We start from the raw sequence: 23,493 nt of genomic DNA, 5'->3' as shown, positions 1-23,493 counted from the left end.
GTTGATATGCTGAATACTAGTGTCCTGCACCACGCATGCGCTGTGCTATTTCTATTAATCAACTAGGCTCCAAGAGCCCGTGTGTTCAATCACATTTAACAATTGCAGGTGCAACGGAAATTCCTAATATTTGCACATAATAATTCCTACTTTGTAAAGTTTATGCATCCCATCCAGATGCAGATGCATGATATGTATAATCAAAATTTCAATATGCCCAAAGTTTTCCAACCAGCAAAGTTTGATAATACAAATTACTCAAATATGTCACTACAAATTTAAAAAAAAAAAAAAAAAGGAACTATAAGCCTGTTGCTTTCTTCTGTCATCATAAATATTCTCTAGTATAGTACTACAATGTTACATAACTAAGAATTTTCACCTCTCGGAGCAAGGAACTTTTGCTACTACCAATGGCCAGAGCACCAAATTTTCGATTTTATTTCCTTTAAAGCCCAACTAATCAACAAACAAATAAAAACACAATACTGCATATCATCCCTCCCTTTTCCACTTCTTTTTGTACAGCAAAATGTCGCCATAAAAAGGTTCAGTCACCGAACTCGCCTATTTCCATATCTTGACGGATTTGTCGTGACTTGCTGAGGCAACAAGTCCTGTGAAAGGTGACTCAGCCAAAGCTGCAATCAGGCCATCATGTGCCAGAACCGGTATGCTCTGGTTCTCAGCCATGTTCCACAGCTCCAGTGTCTGCAATTATTTGAACCAGAAAATTAGGGTCAGCAAAATTTATTCAAGCCTATTGACGCCTTTCCTGAAGCCTGCAAGTGAAAAATGCACAACATATATGAACGAATTACTACATTGAGAGGAAAAAATAAAAAAAGGCCGCCATCTCTTTAAGAGGGATAATTTCACAAGGATGGACCCTCCTAGGAAAATCCAGGCGCTAGGGCTACAATAGATTTGTTGAAAGAAAGGATAATGAAGTGAAAAAGGAAATTGCCAAATTCAACATTTCCCCCTGATTTTTGTTTTTCCTTCACGTTCCAAAATTCAAATATAGCAAAAAAAAATGAAAATAGATTTTCTTTTTCACTTAATGGAGCAATTTCAGATTTCCTGATCAACTGGGGCCAGCACAACAATTGCTCCTTGCTCTTCTGATGACACCATGAGCTCATGGTGTGGAACGCACCATCTGTTGGTAAGCCTACCAGCCCTCACACAAGCACATGGACAACATAGACACGCACATGTGCACACACATCTAAAGGGTTTGTGATGGGTACAAAAAGAACATAAGAGTTGTTGTTGGTGTACCAGGCATACTTCAGTTGCTGCTGACACAATCTACTGGCACAGATGAGAGGTTATGAGCTTTATGCTCCACGGCCCCCTGAACTCAGAATGGAACAGGGCTACACAACGTTGTGTAGCTCACTTCAAGACTTCAGGCTCATCCAATAAAATTATCAGAAATACTAAAAGCTTGAGAATCCCTGAGGTTGCTACACACTTCAAGACTTCAGGCTCATCCAATAAAATTATCAGAAATACTAAAAGCTTGAGAATCCCTGAGGTTTGCTGTTAATTTAATTTCACCCTACAGAGAATGGGTTCCCACTAAACTGAAGAATAGGTATAGCTAAGCTGGAGAAAGCAGAATAACAAAATCAATATACATGTACTTTTTGCTAATAACAACAAAGCTCTTATAGCCATGTCAAGTACTTGACAGATCTAGCACCAAAACCACAGGCAAGTACTGTAAGTGCTAAATCATAAATATTAGTGTGTTTCACTTGCAGTGTCTAAAGCAATTGAGAAAAGATGAGTTTCTATAAATTGATGTTTATGAGACAGATGCAATAGGGATGATGTAAATGTCCAATGAAGCATGATGTCTTTTATCTGGCAACCTAATGATGGCAGGCTTATATCAAAAGAAAAGAGTTTCTATGATTGTTCCTCCTACAAGCCAACAAGATGATTCAAGAATCACATTTACCTGATACCCTCCAATAACCAAAAGTTTTGGATATCTTGGATGGAATATGCATGAATGGAACTGGTTCCCATTGGAGCTTAGCTCATGAATGCATTCCCCTGATGTCAAGGACCAGACTTTAACAGAATCCTGACTAACAGATGCCAGATGGTCTCCATTTGCATCCCAACAAACAGATTGCACCACCTTCTTATGACCCTGCAATTTACCAAGAAAACTCGCATATGATAAACAAGGAAATAAAGATAGATATCAAATGGTTCACCAGGTATATTCATATGACCAGGTATATTCTATCATATGGAGAAAGTATCCAAGATGTCTCATCATATTTATTCCCCAGCAAGTACAACTTAGAAGCAATAATATCATGCAAGAGCACCTGTAACGTGCGTGTCTTCATATCTGTCTCGACATCAATTATGGACACCACATTTTCTGCAGCGGCAGCCAAAAGATGTCCAATTCTGGGCTGAAATCTTACCCGTGCCGTGCCACCCTGTTTCCCAAGTAGTTTAGATCATTAACTCCAAGAATACAGTAGCTCAAATTGTGTGTGTGTGTGTGTGTGTGTGTGTGTGTGTGTGTGGCTGAAATCTTACCCGTGCCATGCCACCCTATTTCCCAAGTAGTTTAGATCATTCACTCCAAGAATACAGTAGCTCAAATTGTGTGTGTGTGTGTGTGTGTGTGTGGCTGAAATCTTACCCGTGCCGTGCCACCCTGTTTCCCAAATAGTTTAGATCATTAACTCCAAGAATACAGTAGCTCAAATTGTGTGTGTGTGTGTGTGTGTGTCTCTCTCTCTCTCTCTCTCTATATATATATATATGTATGTATATATGTATATATATCTATATGAATGCGTATATGTATATATATGTGTGTGTGTGTGTCTATATATGTATGTATGTATGTATATGTATGTATGTATATATATGTATTTATGTATGTATGTATATGTACATATGTATATATGGGGGCACCAATTCCAACCTTAGAAACACGTGAGCATGAGTATTGGCTAGCATTCCAGTACCGAATTTCACCATTGCCATCACAAGAGCAGAACAGATCTGTCGTCTTTGGATGAAAATCTAGTGATGTCACTTGGGAGCCATGCCCAGTAAATGTTTGCAAACTAATGCTTGGCTACAAAACCAACAAAACAATTGCGAAGAAAGAATATCAGGAAAGGCAATGGTTTGACTAGCATATACCCAACTTGTATTTCAAGCTAAAATTAAAAGTACATTCCCGAATTATGAATGCCAGCGTGCAGGCATTATAATATTAAATGATAATGAAAACATATAGTATTATAACAAGCAATAACAATGGGAAATACTGGGCCTTTATGTTATGGTAAACTCATGTTAATCTGCCAGTCATTCTGAATTAGGATTTTTGTGAAGATTTTCCTAATAAGAACACAAAATTGGCACCAAACAGACATGCTTTAGCATCTTCCTCTTGCCGCCACTATTTGCATCTTATTCAAACATCACTAACATGAATGATAAACATGACTTACCAATGGCATATCTCTCTAATTTGATGTGTTATACTACAAGCAGAATTGTCTCCAACAATATTGGACGACCTATCAGCATTTGACAGAACTACCACTTTTGTTATTTAGTTAATCAGCATAAATCAACTTCAGCTTGACAAAATTCCAAACTGCTACCAAATAAGCATAGTTGACACAGTTAACTTCCATAAGTAATAACTAATGCTTAACGGCAGGCAGCTCTAAGGTTAATGCAGAAGCATTCTTTGAGCCCAATAAATTTATCCCAAATGTATGAACCCCAAGGGAGTCAAGTCTATGATATTATTCTCAGAGGATTTGTCTCCTATGCTGAGAGAAGCAAAGAAGTAACTCACAAACAGGATGCTAATACAGGAATCTGTGAGGATTAAGTAAAAGCAATGGAGTTAGCATGAATGAACACAATATATCCTGAGTTCCACTCCACCATGAGGCCCAGCCTCACTTTGACTCCACCTGCAATTTTTATTTTTTTAGTCTGTCGCTCTCTTTTCTCCCCTTTTTTTGCTTCAACTCTTCTCTTTCTATTATACTCCACCTGTTTGCACATACGTTGCATGTAACGAACTAGTAACAAAGTAAATTGAGAACCAACGAGAGATAGAGCATGAGTTGCCTTTAGTGCTCAAACCGAATCGGATACCGGTATATCCATATTTGTTTTGTTTGACGAACACAAATACAAATCCAGATATTAGTCGGATACAAAAATTCATATCTATATTTATTTTAAACGGATACGGATACAAATCAAATACTAGAAATATGGATATAAACATGGATATAAGTCGGATAATAAACTTTATGACCATAGAATTGAAAAAATATTACTAAATGGATGATAAATCTAGTTAATAGCATGTTAATATGGTTATATATCTTTCTTAAAAGTTAATGAATGCTATATAAAATTAAATAGGATTATAAGTAGAATCGAATATTTAGATACGGATCGAATAGTTATCTATCCATATCTATATTCATTTTTCTTTGACGAACATGGATACGGATACGGATATGGATATGGATATAGATATTAATCAGATGCTCAAATTTCTATCCATATCCGGATAAATTCGGATACAAAGACGGATTCAAATAGATATTATCTGGTCCACTTCAACCCTAGTTGCTTTTGGCTTTATGCAAACTGGGTTGTTTTGAGCACAGGACATTATTGCCCCTGTAACAGTCAGAGAGATAATCTTTTCATGTCTTTTCTTTTCTCTTCTTTCCTTTTCTTTTTTTGTTGAGCAAAAGAATGATATCTCTCCAACCATGCTGCTTTCAGATCCTTCAGAGATTCAAACTGATTTAGGATTCCGAGGGGACTCATTCCAAGTCTATCCAAATGGATATTTTAGCATACATGTATTCTCAGAGCAGGTATACTTTGAGAAGAGTACTGCAGATCAAAAGCTCAATTCACCACTCAGTCCACACCGGTCCCATGAGGCAGTTAAGGATTGGTGAGGTACATAGGAGGTGGGTGATTTCAGTAATGGCTCAGGTACAAATCCTCAATAATCGACTGCTATGTAGGGCAAGTGAACTGAGCAGTGACAGGACTGATGACCTTCAGCATTTTGCTTTTGGGAATAAACCATGAAAATTTTCCACAAATTCATGCTCTTGTATATGGTGGTGAAATATGTGACTAAGCAATAGATGATATAGTTTACATGTATAGATAAAAGCAAGCATTAACTAGAAAATAACTAAAAATAAACACCGTTAGGAGTCGAAGTAGAGAATTTTTACTTCAGCTGCATTCCAAAGTCGCACAGTTCTATCAAAGGAAGATGTAGCCAGATGAGTTGAGTTTGGCCTAAAACGAATATCTGTAATAAAAAGGGAGTGTTCCTCAGGTGTGCTTTCTGTTTGCAGAGTATCCATGTTCCAGAAAACAACCTGTAACATTAAAGATAAAATGGTAAGTCTCCTAGAATTCCAAGTGCTAATTACAGAACACTGTGATAAGTTCCATAGAAGATAAATTCTACAGAATGAATGCATGCAACTTGAAGACAGCTAGACACATCATGTAAAACTACATCATGATAACCAACAGTGCAAGACATACCAGGAGAGCATATAATGATATAGTAATTCATAAATAGAGTTAATGAATAAATGATGCACAGATAGAAAGAAAAGGATTGACGCCTCTTCTCTCAGTCTTGGGCATCTGTATATAATTTCTACTTGTATCTCACTTCTCTACTAACAAACCCAAGGCTCAACTTCTTCTCAGGTGTATAGTTTTGGATTTTTAAAATCTATTTTCTTAGAATTTGGTATTTAATTGCAATTTTTTTATGGCTTAAAGAACAAGGATTTGTTGTTTCTTTTCCTCTTTTGGGGCCTCCATTTCACACTAAATTTCTTCAGTCCTCTCTTCTTCTTCTTCCTTTCCCTACATATGCCCCTATCTTCTATCACAGCAAATGAATTCAGATTGGGTGCAGGTATATGGACACATTACGTTGGTTGCTATTTTGCAGTTAGCGTTCAATGGTAAATCCTTACAACAATTAGGCATTATTTTTACCCATGTTCAAGTCCTTTTATACATACTAATGCATAGACAGGGTTAAAATTCAAATTGTCATAAAACCAAGGATTAAAAATAAAAAATATTCAATCATTAGAGGCTAAACATCATTGACAGTCAGTTCAGCAACTAAGGCCACATGCACATGTGCTGCACCCTAATAAAACCCTAGCCCCTTTTATCATATCTCAAACCTGCCGTCTCCGTTTCACAGCACTATGCCATTCTGCTATTCCACTGTCTCTCTACCACAACGCCAGGTACCCCTCCAGCTCCCCCCCACTTCTTCTCTTCTTCCTTTTCTGCTTCTTTGTTTCCTCTCTTACTTTACTTTCTTCTTCTTCTTCTTTCCTTCTTTGCTTCACTTCTTTTTGTTCTTCTCTCTTTCCTTTGTTCCTTTTAATTTCTTTCTTTTTCTTCTCCAGCCAGCTAATTAGAGTGTCATGTCCAACTGGCAAGTGTGTCAGATCCATATCCCATGTCTGTGTCGATATCATGTCGTGATGACATGTGTACATAGGGGCAAAACGAAGAGTTCGGGTATCATAGGACATAAGAATCATTGCATAGCCAACCATGTGACAACAAACAGACCATATCGAGAATCTAACAGACTACAAGTGAAGTTTTAAAAAGCTGGCACATGCAAGACCCAACAACATCCTTGTGGAACTTCATTGATCATTTATTTGGCAGCACTTTATATTAGTGCAGGCATGTGACTGTGAATCTAAACATGGTTAAGTGTATCCTTTGGAGGACTTATTTTATAATGAAATATGAACCAAAACATACTTTCTATAATTGATTGAAAAGATTTAATTCTACTGCTATTCATATGGAGACAGATCCTTGAATTTGGCTTTGCTTAATATGACGCTCAATACACATGTCATATTCTGACAGTTTCATCAGCACTTACGCAAAACTAAGCCTTCCATAGTGTCATAGAGATACTAGTATTGATGACAGTGTCTTTCTTGCAAAAGCTATTTACTTTACCTTCTTCTCATGCCCGGCACTGGCCAGTAACTTCCCATCCGAAGAGAAGTGGCAGCAAAGAACTTTGTTGTTGCTTGTACGGTTAGAACCAGCCTCAGTAAAGGTAAAACCTAAACAGAGTTTGAACATGTCAATGATTATTTACAAATACTGATGTGATTAAAGAAAATTACCCTTTTTTCTGGTAGAAAAGGAAAATTACCCTTTAAAGACTCTGTGTTGTGCTCTGCAGGACTTCTTTTCAATGCAGCAAATATATCTCTTGCATCTCCATCGTCATGTGACAGAAACGATTCCACATTATCATCCAAAGAACCAACATCCCCAAAATGCTCCAGGTCATCCTGTTGTTCGAATATGCAAATGAATTGGAAAGAATTTTCCTAGTTTGCATGCAAATGACAATGAAAAATTGTTCCAGGAGATACCATTTGATTTGATGAAGAAGCAAGTCCACCCGTTCCATCTGTACCATACATCATTAAACTTTTTGACATGTTATTCACATGTTGCAAATTACCAGCCATTGCAACTCCATCACCAGGTGTATGAGCAGATGGAGTTGATGGAGGGGAACTGGGGGAAGGTCCAACGGTGTTTCCTGTACCAGTACTGTTTGCAGCTCCAGAAGAAGTAGGTTGTTTCCTTTTCCTAGCATTCTGGAGAAATGAAAAAAATAAATAAATTTTTACCTAAAAAAGAAAACTAGCTTATGCAGCATAAGTTACAAGGATTCAGGTTTCAACAGGACATCCTACAGAATACCGAGATGGAGCACCATCCCATATATCGGGACAGAACCGTCCCACTAGCATCCCAGCATCTCGATTGGGACATCTTGAGATATCATCTGTCCCAAATGTCGTAAGTGTTGGGACGGCGATACGCCCCATTCCATGGAAAAACGTGAACAGCCCCATCCCATAGAATTTAAAACCTTGATAGCTGATTATCATTGCTGAACAGCTACCAAACTTGGCAAAAAAAAAAAAAAACCTGAAAGCAGAAATCAAGAGGGAGAGATAAGTATGACTTTGGCACCTGTTGCAATTGTTGTTGCTGTTGCAGTTCCTGTTGTTGCTGATTAGAGGCTTGCTGCATGTGTGCCACCTTCAACTAATAATTTTTACTCAGTACAAAATAGAGATCCAAGGATCATCATCTAAATAGATATATCTAATGCACTTCAAAACTATGTAAAGGCCAAAAGATCTAGCATGAGAACTAAAAAATTCTCGAAGTTCAAAAAAAAACATCAAAACAGTTAACCTGACACGAACTAATAAAAAAATAAAAGACTTCATGCAAAAGTAGACAGAGGTGGCATTTGTCAGTGTCTAGCATAGACAACAGAGGCAGTATAAGAAGCAGATGGAGGAAACAAAATTAGACTCATGAGATTACTTTTAAAAAAACTAACCTTCATTAGATAATCAGCTTGATCCTGTCTACCCTTTGGTGAGTTTGATTGAATTGGGGAACCAATTGATCCATCATTTCCACCAGGCTGACCATCTTTACCATTCAAACCACCCCTAGGCAAGGCCCTGAATCTTCGTGTATCCATTTCCCCGTAGCTGGGTGAGCTGCCAAGGCTAGTTTGTGCTTGGGCCTGTGCTAAGTATTGTTGTTGTTGATTTGATGGCAAAAGTTGAAACTGATTCTGAGTAGACATAAAAGGCTTTTGCACTTGTGCACCCAAACTTGGGCGTAGCTGGTCAATTCCCTGTAGATGCAATAAATTTCTAAAATCAGTATAAGTTTGCCTAACCAAATGATTAAAGTTAATTCCTGTACGATTCTTACCGTTAGAGGCCAGCCTTTCAATGGGAGACCACTAACACCTTGGTTCAATACTGTAGAAATGGACAAGGCAAGGGTAAATATAAGTTTCATTCTGTGAATACCCCGCTGAACTCATGCCCATATTTCACTTTTAAATAGCTAGAATATATATTCTTTTTTCAATAAGCTTTTTTGGCTAAAAAAATCATTGAATATCGCAGCAAAAAATTTCAACACACTTATCCAAATCCAATCTATACAAAGATGGCAGATAATTAGCACAAAAAATCTAAAAAAGATGGACAACTTTGACCAGCAGGATGAGTGCAGGCACAGAGAGACTGCAAAACGTGATCAAATTTTGCAGAATCGATGATCCCGAAAAAGGCAGATAGAAGGGAAAAAGGAAATAGCAAAGTCATTCTCAGTACATGACATGTGGTTAGCTTATCAACAAGTAAACTATTTTTCATATATATAAAACCGGTTGTTAGATTATTTCAAACAGATTCTTGTGTGAGACATTTCTGCAGTTTGTTTTGCAAAGGAGCTATATTACAAAACCATTTCAAGTTTCCAACATCAATTTCATCATAGTAGTGGTAATTGGTGATCTTGACCATCTAGATGGTGATGGATAACGGAACATTTTCCTGTAAGCCTAGGAGCTGTGCTATTCTGATGGTAGAGACATAGATTAGTAGAATTGTTGGCTCAATTATAAGAAGACATGGTTATTGTACCGCTTGAATTAGCAAGCAAAGACAGCTGAATGGTCCAAATTTGGACTATGTATGGTATAGGTTCATGCAAAGTGGCATGATATTGATCAACGAGTTGGGTAAACAACAACATGCAAATAAAACAAGTGACTTGTAACATGCAAAAAGGCAGTGTCATTAATTTACAGTTTTGGGTTTTCTTTTTGTCTTTTTATTTGTTTTTGGGGTGGGGTGGGGGGGGAGGGCCAAGATGGCCCAAATCATCATGCGAACTTAGCATGCATTAGGTGCCTGTAACATCTAAGCAGTTAGTCGTTGAAAAATTCCGCTAATATTTGTATGTTCTAACCAACATACTTATGTGTACTATTAAAGAAGGAAACAAGGTAGATCATCTTCATTATTACTTTTGAGAACTACAATGGGATAGCCACCTAGGTTTGATCCCAGATTCACTGAGAGGAGCATGCATTAAGGAAAGACATGCAAAACCAGTGGATCCATCTCTCGCACACATGAGGTAGATCACCTTATATTACAATATTTTACTCTCCCTTTGCCATCTAAACAATGCTAAAGGTATTTGATGTCATATTCACTATTTTCACTTGGTCAATACTATAAATAACTTCCTAATTATTTTTCTCTACTTTCTCAGCCTTGATGCAGGTTCAAGGAAGATGCATCAAAATTAAGCTTGATAATAATGCAGTTCCATTCGATGACATTTCAGCTAGGAGGCATGGACGCATATAAGATACAAATAGAGCAAGATACAGATATGACAAGGCTAGGATACGGCATATCTTGAAAAACAGAATATAGAGTATGGGCAGGATACAGCAATAAATAAATAAATATGTATTTCATATCTATAAAAGAATCTACAAAGCATGGTAGGCTATCAAAATAAAATAGTCTGTATGTATAATATCAAGATCAGCTTTAACAAACTCATCGTCTAGTCATCATTCAAATCCACAGACTACACACCATATTCCAAACTTTAATATCAACATTACAAACTCCAAAATCAACCATTCATCATTAAAAGGTCAACATTCACAGAAAAACAAAGGAAAAAGACCCTCTCCCCATTCTTGGAAGTATCCAAGAAGTATCATGAGTGTATATGAGCAGTATCCAGAATGCTTTTTAATTTTGAATGCTACGATACTTAAGACATGTATTGGACATGTACCTTAAAAGTATCAACCGAGAATGATGAGGAGGCCCCATCGTTATATAATAGGAATAACAACCATGACATTTTTACTATTCATCTTCATAAAATATTTTTCCAATTAAGATTTGCATTTTAGGTGTAAAAATAATTTTTCTATTTGGTGAACCATAATTTCAGACAAAACACTGACAGTTTCCTGTTATTTACCATATTTCTTTTTATGATGGTTGACAACTGTTCCTATAACAGCCAATATTTTATTACCTAATAAACTTAGGACAAGCTGATCAAAGCAAATAACCATTGCTATTTCCATTATAACAGGAAACAAACAGTTTCTAAGGGAAAAATTACTTGAAGATATCAGAATCTTGAAACCTAGCCATCCCCTATCAATTATGTTCCTATTATTGCTTAGTTCATTCATTATATCTCCTTAATAGCCGCTCTCTCCCTCTCCACATTTCACATTTAATATTTTTATCACTAAATAAAATTCCTAATTATAAATGGATTTAGAGGAGGAAAGTATGGCTGCAAAAGGGAATGGGCTCTAATTAGTTAATCAGCCTCCCACACAGGCTTTTCTCTTTCCTTAATTATCACAATCTTCTCTTTAGTCCATTTTACACCTCACCCCTAATAAATCCTCTATTATCATTGCTTTCACTGACCCCTTCCTCTCTCCCCATTCACAGCCAATCTCCCTACCCCCTCCATATGTCATATCAATGTTTATTTTTTTCTTTCTTGCTTACCAGCACTCCTCTTCACCTAAGTTCATTTCTCTCCGCTATCTAAAGCTGGCAACCTTCCATCCTTTGATCCTTTCTCTCACATATATTGGGTTAGGTCTTTTGCATTCTAGAGTTTATGAAACAAATAACTAAAGGACTTAGTTAATGCCGACAAATAATGGGGGAAAATGAAAAGCGATAAAAGTTCTGCCAATTTCCACTTTTTAGTAACAATCTTCACTTGTAATTGGTGATCTGACTCTGAAATTTTTGTTCAAAGAAAACCAGCAAATAATTCTTACATACACCTTTTCTTGAATCAAGTAAAAATTTGATAGATGACTTGATGTGGACCCTAATCCTGCTTGCAAATAGGAATCTTCACACCTGTTGACTAGACGAAAAAAATTGAAAAGCACAATAGCTAAATTTTCCTCTTGAAATTGGTACTGATGACTCAATCAAATCCTTTAATGAATCAGATCATTTATGAAAACTGGTTCTTCAATTGAGAGTTCTTGAAAATAGATTGGAACATTGGTGAAGCACCAGAACTTACTTCCATTATGAATTTGACTATATTCATCTTTGCTAAAAGATAAATCACCAACAAAGAGGAGATTTGTGAATAATAGGCAACTTCATCCAAACAAAAGTCAAATGCAGGAAGAGAATTCCAATCAAGAGTTTGTTTTATTTGTGTCTTGTTGTACAAAAAATGATATTCATCTTTTCTTTCCTTTGTATTATAACAGGGAAAAACCTCTTCATTCAAAACCAGTCATGAGCATAATGAATGGCATTAACCTCTTCATCATTGCTAACAAGTTGATGCTTTGAAACTTGATGAGATTCATCATGTCCCAAAGCCTCATAATGCACTAGATGCTCTTCTAGTTATTGTACCCAAAACTTGATCTAGGAATTCTCATTTGTTCTGAGAAGACTAATGATTTGTATTTTTTAGAAACTTGACCAAATTGACCTTCACAAATTTCATTTCACAAAGCCAAAAATTCCATTTCTTATGCAATTTCATGGAGATGGAACAATTCCCTTATATTCTAAAATTAATCTCATGGACTTGTTGGCACGAGTAGTTGTTGTAACACACACATGACTTTTCCCACCTAGTCAGCATTCGATAAGTTGTGCCTCACAACAATAAGTCATAAATACAATAAATCCCATCTTTTTAACTAATTCAAAAGGGACCATCACAACACATCACACTAGTCATTGACTAAAATTTGATGACAAGTTTTTAGATAACCACTTTCCAATACTCCCCACTCCTTGGAAAGGATTTAGCTCATAGGTCTCAACTTTTGTATGAAAGCTCAAAAGCCACCAGAAGAAAATTAAGAGATCCCAGCTCTTTGTAGGTGTCCTCCACCAAGGTTGGAAAACTCGTGACTCAGACTTGCCTCACCCTCTACTTTTGTTTTTTTTTTTTTTTTTTTGACTTGGATGAGTCAACTTGGCAATTTGGGTGAATGCATTTATAGATGTAAAAAAGTAAACATATATATGTGTGTCTGTATGTGTGTGTGTCTAATAGGCAAATGTGTATGTGTGTATACATATATAGACATATCTACATGTGTATTTGTATACATGTAAAATATGTGTGTGTGTGTGCATAGACCCAAACACATACATGTATATACATGTAGATATAATACACATACATGCTTCTAAAAATCACTAAAAAACATCTAATTGATCTAAATATCAACAATAAATTTGAATTCAATATGCTTGAATCTTCTACAAATAATGAAGAATATATATGTTATAGACTCAATGGTGGCAACAACATGCAAAGCCAAATGAAAGAATAACATTACCAAAATGTCTTCCTATATTCCAATTTGTCAAAATCAATCATGCCCAAGACATTTAATCTAAAAAATATGCAAACTCTAAATTAACACAAAAAAGAGAGATGCCAAAGTTTTTATGATCTTCTTGCTTATTATTTTGATTAACTAGTTCTTTCACACACACACATAAAAAGATTGTACCCATCCTGCATTGGCAAAAGAATAAGATCCCACTTTCACATCATTCTCATGACCCTTAACTCCCACACTTTATCCACAACTAGGTCAACTTGACAACAACTAGCTCCAACTTGGCAACAACTCAATCTAACAAGAACAAATTAGATCTAACAAGACCAAGTTAAGGTCTTGAAAACATGACTCATCTGATTTTTTTTTGACTAGCTGATTCAACTAAGTCATGAAAGACTCAACAAGGCTTGATCAAATGTTGCTCATTTTTGGATACACCTTGAGTTATCTTGACTTTTGACTTGGCAGCCTTAGTTTTGACTCAATCAACCTAGTCATGAGTTGACTTGTCAAGTTCTTCCCCTATGCAACGGCGACAGTTGAGGCCACCCTATTATCTAGCAGCACCTCCATCTTAACATCCCTATTGGCCGCCACCCTACACCATTCTCCTATCATGTCATGTCCCTGTATACCTCCAGATTCATGGTGAACTCATGGAAATCACACACCCACTATGCACGACCATGTGTAGTGCCCCAGCCATCCCATTTACCAACCCCTATCACCCCAATGAGCTCCTCCCACTCCATGGCCTCTGATGTTGTGGGCATGATGACATTGGCACCGCCTCAACCCCATCACCAGGCTCCTCGATCTCTTTAAATGGGCAGCAGAGGGGTGAGCGCTAATGAAAAAGAAGGGATGGAGGGCTTAGTGGAGCAAAGAATGGTGGCTAAGTCAGCAAAAAAATACAAGGAAGGAGGTAATGTTCGTGATTAGATGACAAACAGTAATAGCTTCGCCAGGGCAACAACATGGCAAAGGAGAAAGGGACTGATGTAGATAGCATCAAGGTGCATGTCATGGGTGGCAACAGCAAATGGGGAGATGAAGGCTTTGATGAGGAGTCAAGCAAAGAAGGGATTGGGGGCAAAGGATGACTTGGACTACAGCATAGGAGAGCAACTAGAGGAGGCCTCTTATAAACTATTCATTTTTAAAATTTTTTAGAGCACATGTCATGGTTACAAACATCCTCATCTTTCCTACAAAAGCCATTACCTACTAATTAAACTGCATCTCCTTATTCTTCCATTGACATTAGGGCTACATTTAATGTGATCTCTTCATGCTAACGTAATTATATTGACTCAGGAACTTTGAAAAGGCAAGGTATTAAGTGTCACACAAATTGCGCAATTGTGATAACACTGTGATGGTCCGCATCCATATACCAGAACATCTTTGGTAATCAATTATGTTTAAAATAAGGGTTTTTTTAATTGTTTTGAAGGTCTTCCATTAGATTATAATATGTATATTAAGAATTTAGATAGTCACCTCGTTGTGGCAATCATTTTTTTGCTAGATTGTTACGAAAATCATTACATTACATAAAGAACAACTTGATTTGCTTGCTTCATTATTCACTAAAAAAATGATAATAGCTATATATTTATTTTCATCTTAATATAAAAAATAACCAATTATGTAAATAGTAAAATGATTAATTAATGGACAATCATAGCAGATCGTATCTCATTTGTAGGAAATTCAATCAAAAATCTCACTGGACAAGTACCAATTACCATTACCATTATAATGGTAGAGAAGGGCTCAAGATGGGATCGACTGTTTGGGGATATATCAATAATACTGAAATCATGACAATTGAATATAAGGATATGACAATGAATCACAATTCTTGCTGCCAAACTCTCCATAAATAACACCCTTCTTTCTCCTTAACTTCAATTGTATTGACCTTTAATTCCAATTGATGACCTCACATAATAGCCTAAGTAACATTACAATGGCCACTATTTCAATTTCACGCCCATTCAAATACAATATAATACAATATCGATCATTACTTATCAATTATTCTGTCATAATAAATGTTATAGGACAAGAATGGTCATAAGTTTTCAATATTCATCAGATATATTTTTTGATTTCAAACTCCTTAACAACTCACAAATTATTTCTCTTATATAAACAATTGAAAAGCATGTAACCTATTTTATAAACAGTGGCTTGAGCAAATAATGTTGTTATTTTATTTACCATCACATATATCATTTATTCCAAAACATTGCAAATTAAAAATATTGGAGGATTTGTTAGTTAGGATATTTATTTCAATATATCGGCATCCTTGAAACCTAGTCTCAAGGAGCAAAAGAAAAATAAGAAAAAGGGAAAACAATGGAACAAAGTACTTGAGCAAACCACCATCAAAGAACACATGGACAAGCTGAGGGATGGAAACAATAGCAAAAAGCAAAATAATAAAAAAATTTGGAATTCCATAGCTGCCCAATGTCTCTCTCCCTAACAAAGGAAATATCCACTTTCCTATGTCATCCTAAGCAGTTGATGGCATAGACTGCCCCAAGTTTGAATGTGATTGGCCACCACCTCAAGGACTACAGTACCTCAACCCACTCCTGCTCCACCGGCACCTCCTTCTTGACCCTTCCACATCATGGGCCAGCATAGTACTTCCATGATGCAACAACCAACCTCAGCCTCTCTAACCACATCTATGCTTTCACCTTCACAAGCATCTGCATTGTCTTGGGCATTTGCATTCTCTTCCTTGGAGTTGCTAATTAAAGCAACGAGTGAGTAGGCATGGCGGCAAGCATAGCCAGAGGGTTTAGGTAGGAGGGGCTTGGATAACGATAGCAATAGGCAAAGGAAAAGCCATGAGGAAGTAATAAAGCAAAAGAAAGACTGAGAGAAAGGGTGTATTAAATGATAATTTAGTAGACATCTAATTGTAATTGGTGGCCAGAGAAAGAGTTGAAAGATCAAAAGAAGCAAGACTTAAAGCACTAGTACTAGAAATCAAGGTTCGTGGACTCGGTATCAAAATCTATGCCTGTTGCCAGCCGATTCGATGCCATATCATCCCGTACCGGCAATAAGAAAATCAAAAAAATCTCATCCAACGGCCAAAAAGAAAAAAAAAATCAAGCCGAACCAGACCGAACCATATCGAACCGGACCAAACCACCCGATATCGAGCGGTTCGGACCGATACCATACCGAACTGACCAATTCGGTCCAGTCCAAACCGACTGGTACATCCCGTACCGTATTGTATCGGTGGAGAACTGATTCGGTTCAGACCGATTTTTTGAAAAATCGACCTAAACCAAACCGGTTCTCCGCCGATACAATACAGTACCGGGTGTACTAGTCGGTTCAGATCGGTACGGAATATCATGCTAGAAATCATATCGGTACCTTATTCATACAGTATAGATCGATATGATAAGTTTCGTACCTAGACAAAATACACTTCTTTATGCAAGAATAGCAAAATGGTTGTCAAACACCTTGCATCGATGCTATAGCAATCAAGGTATATCGTCTCGATAGCAGATCCCAAACTAGTATCAATCTATTGCATGACGATATGCCCGATATAAGAGCTGATAAGATGTACCGACACTCAGTATGCCCCTTGTACCATGTACCGATTCGTTACTGGTACATTACCATCAGTATGTCGACTGGTACGGGATTCCTTGGTAGCGATACACTTATACTAGTACTATTACCCACCAATACAATCAGATACAAATGGCGCAGCCAACATGCATTGATACTTAAATCCTTGAGATGAAGGATATAATTGGAACTTAAACAAATGTTGACAATGACACTTTTATATGCAATAAGATATATACATAAAGCATCAAGGTGTAGACATAAACCAATCAAGTGTATATAAAAAATAGAGGTCCACTTATCAAGAAGTGTCATGATGCCCTTGCACAAATAATTAATGCTTTCGATTCTAGATTCTAACCATACATGGAATCCTTTATTATCAAAATAAAGGTACCAGCCCTCCATTTGGTATGAAGGATGGATTAGAGGAAGGATGGATAGAGGAAAGATCGATGAGGGAGAAACATGGATGCATCTTCCATCCATCCTCTCGTGTTTATTGAAACATGGAAGAATAGATGAAAATGATTTCCTCCTCTATTTAGTATAGAAAGAACGAAACGGATATTGAATGATATTTGTATGACATTTTTACTAAATTATCTTTTAATAAAAAAATATTATTACCATTAATTTATAACACTTATTCATACTAAAGAAGTAAAGTAGTAATATAAACTTACAATCTCTATAATTTATAATTATATAAAAATTATATAAATATCTAGTTTTAATTAAATTAAATTAATGATTTTATAAATTAATTATATATAAATTAATTTATTTATACATTAATAATGTAAATAATTAATGAATTCATAATTTAATTTAAATAGTCAATTATTTTTATATACGTAGTTAACTAAAAATAGTAAATATAAATAGAAAAATAAAATGCAATTCTAATTATTTACTTATAATAATGAAAATTATGTAGTAAAACTAAAATAATTAGTAATAAAATTAATAGTATAGAATTAATAGTATAGATAAAATAAAAATATATATAAATAAATAAATAAATAAAATGAAAAAGTGTCATAATTTTGTCAAAAAATTAATGAGGGATAATTTTGTCAATGCAGAAATCCACCCCTCACATATTCCACCATCTTTTCCTTTTCATAATTAGAAGGATGAAAATTGATAGGCCAAGGTCGATAGGTAATCCATCCTTTTCATCCTTCCTAAAATTTTTTTGAACCAAATAATAGATGGAGGCCATCCATCCTTCCAACCTCATATCCTCTCATGATCCCAACCAAACACGAAGTAAATGTACATCCATTTTATGCATATACAGGCTATGCCACACATCATTCAAGAACCACTATGAAATGACAATGCCCATCCTCTACAATCCTTTGTGCTTTTTCTATAGACCAGTAATTCTTATAACAAAAATAATGGTTATAGAAAATTGATCCTATTCCCATTTCTTCCATTCGTGGCACTTATGCTTAACACCCAATGAACCTACTCTAATGACTCTATTTCCCATGGTTCTTTTTAACCTCCCACAACTCCAGCTTGCATGATGTTACCATACTAGACACCACATCCATATTACCTCTTTGGCAGTCTCCACCTTTGTAGCTCCAATATACCCAACCCAACAACAAGGGCAAGTAAGAGCTCTCCCAAGGAACAATTTTGAAGTGATTGCTCAATTTGGATCTAATCTAAACAGCTCTCCTATGATGGTTTGTTGATTTCCATATTTTCTGCTTTGATTTTAATGCTTCTACATAGATTTCAGAAGACTTCGAATGCCCTAGCTTTCAATATCTGTGAACACATCTTGCTCCTTAGGTGCCATAGTTTTAAAGGTTTTATTTTGTTATTTGTTCAAGAGGTTCGGCTCCCTATACCACATTTCCTTGCCTTTCATTTAAAGAAAATGAGAATGGGCTCCACAAACTTTGCCTGTTTAATGATTCGAATTTCACTAGTGATGAACATGGAGTATGCTAGCAAAATTGTTTATTCCTCACAATTAACCAGGCCAATTTCTTTCTCCTCTCAATGCTCAGGTTGAATGGAGCTCCGCAACTAGGTCATTGACATACTAGCATTTTTCCTTTCTTTGCTTAATTGTCCAAAATCAAATCCTGAAGGTTTCAACCATGCCAAAGTACATCAAAGAACACCAGTGTAGTGGAGCAATGCAAGTCCGACAAGGATGTCACTTGGATCTCCACATCTCAATTGCAGTAATCCTATAAACCATCATACCTTCAGTCTCAGGTAATCCTTTTAAGCTTTGCTTATGCTTTTTGGATATGGTTTAAAAAAAAAAAAAAGGAAATGTATTGATGTTAATAGCTTACAGGAAATGATATTGATGTTGTTCAATCCGTGTAGCTTCCATACACTTTGTTGTACTATTTACTTGCTAAGAAGATTTTATGAATTTCTCACTATTGGCCCTATACTTCTCCAATTAACCTTGTAGGCAAGAAATAAAGCAAAAAATAAAAAAGAACTACATTTATCCAAGTATTCAAGTTCCAGCAGGACATCCCGTGTGACACCGAGACAAGATACCATTCCATGTGCTGGGACAGGGCTGTCCCACTAGTGTCCCAGCATCCCAATCGAGATGCCTTGGGACATCCTCTGTCCCAAGTGTCGGCGGTGTGTCCCATTCCATGAAAAAATTGGGACAGCCCCGTCCAACGGAATTTAAAATCTTGCTTTTACCTACTATAACTTTGAGTCATCTATATCATTTATTTAACCTCATGGAAATTTCCAAACTTTCTACTCTTTAAATTTAAAAAAAAAAAAAAAAAAAACATTTCCAAGATGTTGATCTATTAGCATTTAATATTTCCATAATTGATAACATATTCTATCTTGCTGAAAACACAATTACGAACTTAGTGGTTCACATGTCTATCATGTCACAGCTGCATGTTTTAACGGGCATGATCTTGCACCAATAACTTCACTAATCTGCAACATCCTTCCGTACATGCTCATAAATACATATATTGATACAACACCCTCCATGCAATATCAGGATATTAGAAATTGTTGCAATTGATGTTTGGTGTCAATGTACCATGTGAGACCAGTAAGTGCCAAACATATCCTAGCTTTAGGTTATGCAGGTTATATACTCATGACACATTTATCATGCCAATTTAAAACATGTAGATAAAAAGATTAATTCGTTTATTCTAAGTGGTAGTCACTTACCGGCAGCACCTAATGCAGATTTTGCTTGCATATTTCCCTGCATGTATAACGAAGAAGGATCCATGGGCAAGGATCTCTGCACTACACCCATCTCACTCTTGATTTCCTGCAAGAGTTATAAATAAAATAAATGATAGCGAAGGAATGATAGGAATAATGGAGCAATATGAGAGAATGATGGTACAAGTAATTACGGTTGCCTGTTGACTTCGTGCCTGAATATGCTGCAGAGCAGCAGGTACGCCTGGACTACCTTGGACTAGTTGCCTGCCTTAGAAACAAAGAAAGAATAACCTACCAGCACCTTGCTATTAAGCATGTACAAAATATTGACACTGAAACATTAGATACTACCCAGGATGGTTGGTTCCTGATTTAAGAAGGGCCATCCTACTAGCATCAAGAAGTTGTTGGGATGCCTCAGAATCCACTGAGTGGGGATGCTTCATACGTTCTTCATACATTTTAGCAGCTAATACACTTGCTGGTGGCGTCCCCAAGACTCCATCAGAGTTTATGGCATTTAAAGTACCATTAAGAGCAGGATGGTTAGCATCCCTACGCATCATTTGCGGATGTTGCTGCTGCATGAGCTGCAATCGCTGCATCTGCAACTGTTGCTGCTGTTGTTGTTGCTGCTCCCTTGCTTTCATCTGTTGAGCCTGCAGGTTAAACAAAATATTTCACTGGATTTCCCTCTAGGCAATTAGAATGGGTAAAGAGATTGTGGGATACAAAACAGGGTACTTCTTTGGAACCTTACCTCTATGTAAGCTGCAGCAACCTCAGAATGCTTTTCATTTGTCCTAGCAATGAAGATATCCCAAAACACAGACCACCATTCAAAAAGGAATCCTCCCGGAGCATCAATTGCTGCACAACTCAAGCTTAAGCTTACCTTTCTGCCCAGCAAATCTCTTAACAGAAATAGGAACTTTCTAGTAAACCTTGTTTATGTTCCAATGGACGGAATGGCATGGTTTGGACAAAAAAGACTTTAATAACATGTTCCACACATGCTGATTGTAGGACAAAACAGAAATTTATATTGCATTATATTGTGCTATGCTATTTCAATTTCAAAATATAGAGTCCGTGATGATCCATATCAATCCATATCGACGAGCATTAACCAATCAAAATGACATGAACCAGAATAAATGATACAGCAGTACAAAGCCCATGATACCATAATATCCAGTAAATATGGTCCATAACAGACTCTTATGTGTGCATGGTGGCATCTAGATTCTTCAGAAAAAGCCAATATTAAAAGAAAAAACTGTAAAAAGACAAGTCTGGATAACCAGAAACCAGTTTGCAATTTAAAAATTTTAAGACTGAAAAATCTGCTAACCTAGAAAACCATGCCCCTTAGGGCTTGCCGGGGATTTGATGACTCTAAGCAAAAGCTGAAATGAATAACATCAATTCTTTCAAAAATGCCCCATAATTCAATAATACAATGTTGTGTCACCTAACCTTGTTTTATGGCATTGAAGGAATCCAGCAACCAATATCCATAACCATCATGGACTGTCATGCCAATGTTCAAACAACATTTACTAGAACCCATCAAAAGGAGGAAGTGCATCAGTAGCAGTTCTGGTCCGTGGGTTTGATAATTTGAATTAACAGGCATGTCCATGCAATTGTACATTTAAGTCACTGTAGCATCATGCTGTACACACACATATAAAGAATCCATGTTGTATATTTGAAGCAGATTGACCTCCTTGCTTCTCTCATGGTACAACCCTCTTCCCGCTGAGCCTCCTTTCTCCTCGGTCCACAGAGTTTGGTTTTTTTAGAGTGATAGTGGAAAAGTTGATAGATAAGTCACCCTTACTGTCACTCTACAGAACCGTATATGAAATTTTCACCTCACATAGCTCCTCGTTCAATTCTTTCGAAGTAATTGGATCCTTTTCTTCGCGAGAATCTCCTCCTTCTTATGTGTGTATGTGTGTATATGTGTGTGTGTGTGTGTGTAACGTGTTTCTTGAAGGATTTGTGTATTCATCAACATTCACAATAATTCTCACTAGGAAAGTTTAGTCCTGAAACCTCAATATCAACTACCTAAATGAAAACATACGAAGGAATTAAATAGCATGCAGAAGAAATAAAATTTATTACCTACTGGATCCGCAGCAACCTTTCCTTCAGCCATGAAGGCTTTTGCAGTCGTTTGCAGATTCCGTTTCACCAGATAGTCATAAATATAAACATCAAGCCTAATAAAAAGGAAAAAAAAGAGTCTTATAGGTTTTAAAAAAAGAAACATTAAGAGCAGTAAATTGCCAATAGTCCATGTTAAAAGTACACAGAAGAATTCAAAGGAAGTAAAGAAAACAAAGAGAGGTAAAGTTTATCGGATGCACACATCTTATCTGCTTCCCAATTACTCTGTGCCATGCTGAAACTCCAAACCACGAAACCGAACGCACGAACACTGCACGAACGTCACTCTTTCGATCTCCTCCTCCTTCACCAAAGCAAGCACGAACGTTATAAAGAAACATAATACACAAATCTTCATCGAAGAAATTAAGCAGCAACACGGATCGTAGCAAGAAAACGCGATTTTCGATTAAAGAACTGTTTTTTTAACCCCAATCGAGTCCCAGAATTCTGCCACTACCTCCTCCCCTCTTCGAATTCTTGAATTGGGAATCCCCCGCGAACGCCTCTTAGACTTGAAATTGGATCAGAGAAGGAGACGAGGAGGAGAGAACCGAACCTCAGAAGGAACGCCTAGGGTTTCAACGATCACTCGGAGAAGGAACGCCTAGGGTTCGGATACGAGAACGATCCCTCGGAGAGACGAACAGCTCGATCTCTACCGAGAGAGAGCGACGGTTTCTCTCTCGACTCACGAGACGAGAGGAGAGAGATCTCAGATGAATTTATATTTTCGTGCTTTAAGTTCGGATCCGAAGCTGAGCTCAAGAAGCCGGTGTGAACTTATCCTGCAAGGCATGCGTACATCATTCTATATGCGTAAGGACTGATCTACCGTTCGTGAATAACGGAACGATCGCGACCCTTGGAAATAGGACGGTTGGGTTGAACCTGAAAGTGTTTGTATGCGGACGTTTGGTGCGGATGACCGAAGGGAGAGGCTCGGAGGAGCTCGCTACGTGCGCATCGCTTGCCGCGTAGAGGGAGCGGGATTGAGGAGCACGTGGGGGACGGTGGGTGCTGGTAGATTAGGGGCCTGCCAAGTGGTGTTGGTGGAGCGTTAGCGTGAAAAGGGCTGTCGTTTACTGGACACCAGGTCCAGGACT

General features: G+C 37.0%; 1 protein-coding gene across 5 annotated transcripts; it reads right to left on the bottom strand.

The window, feature by feature from the left end:
• Positions 1-223: 223 nt before the first annotated feature.
• Positions 224-23,105, bottom strand: LOC105054458 (transcriptional corepressor LEUNIG_HOMOLOG). Of its 5 annotated transcripts, none has more exons than XM_010935963.3 (18): positions 22,848-23,105; positions 22,590-22,691; positions 22,343-22,440; positions 20,967-21,076; positions 20,558-20,865; positions 20,398-20,470; positions 20,204-20,309; positions 8,890-8,939; positions 8,504-8,809; positions 8,125-8,199; positions 7,512-7,742; positions 7,286-7,427; positions 7,084-7,193; positions 5,289-5,438; positions 2,969-3,124; positions 2,355-2,471; positions 1,973-2,170; positions 224-711 (listed from the first exon to the last, which is right to left on the bottom strand). In XM_010935963.3, the coding sequence occupies exons 2-18, from the start codon at positions 22,619-22,621 to the stop codon at positions 568-570; spliced, it is 2,406 nt and encodes an 801-aa protein (XP_010934265.1). In that variant the 5' UTR covers positions 22,622-22,691; positions 22,848-23,105; the 3' UTR covers positions 224-567. The 5 variants fall into 5 exon arrangements, with proteins under 5 accessions (XP_010934265.1, XP_010934267.1, XP_010934266.1 ...); XM_010935965.3 differs by having other exon boundaries at positions 8,125-8,193; XM_010935964.3 differs by having other exon boundaries at positions 22,947-23,095.
• Between the last annotated feature and the right edge of the window lie 388 nt (positions 23,106-23,493).

The sequence above is a fragment of the Elaeis guineensis genome, chromosome 11 (genome assembly GCF_000442705.2).
Source record: "Elaeis guineensis isolate ETL-2024a chromosome 11, EG11, whole genome shotgun sequence".
NCBI classification, from domain to species: Eukaryota; Viridiplantae; Streptophyta; class Magnoliopsida; order Arecales; family Arecaceae; genus Elaeis; species Elaeis guineensis.
The sequence above is the reverse complement of the archived record's forward strand: the minus strand, read 5'-3'. Positions and strand labels throughout refer to the sequence as shown.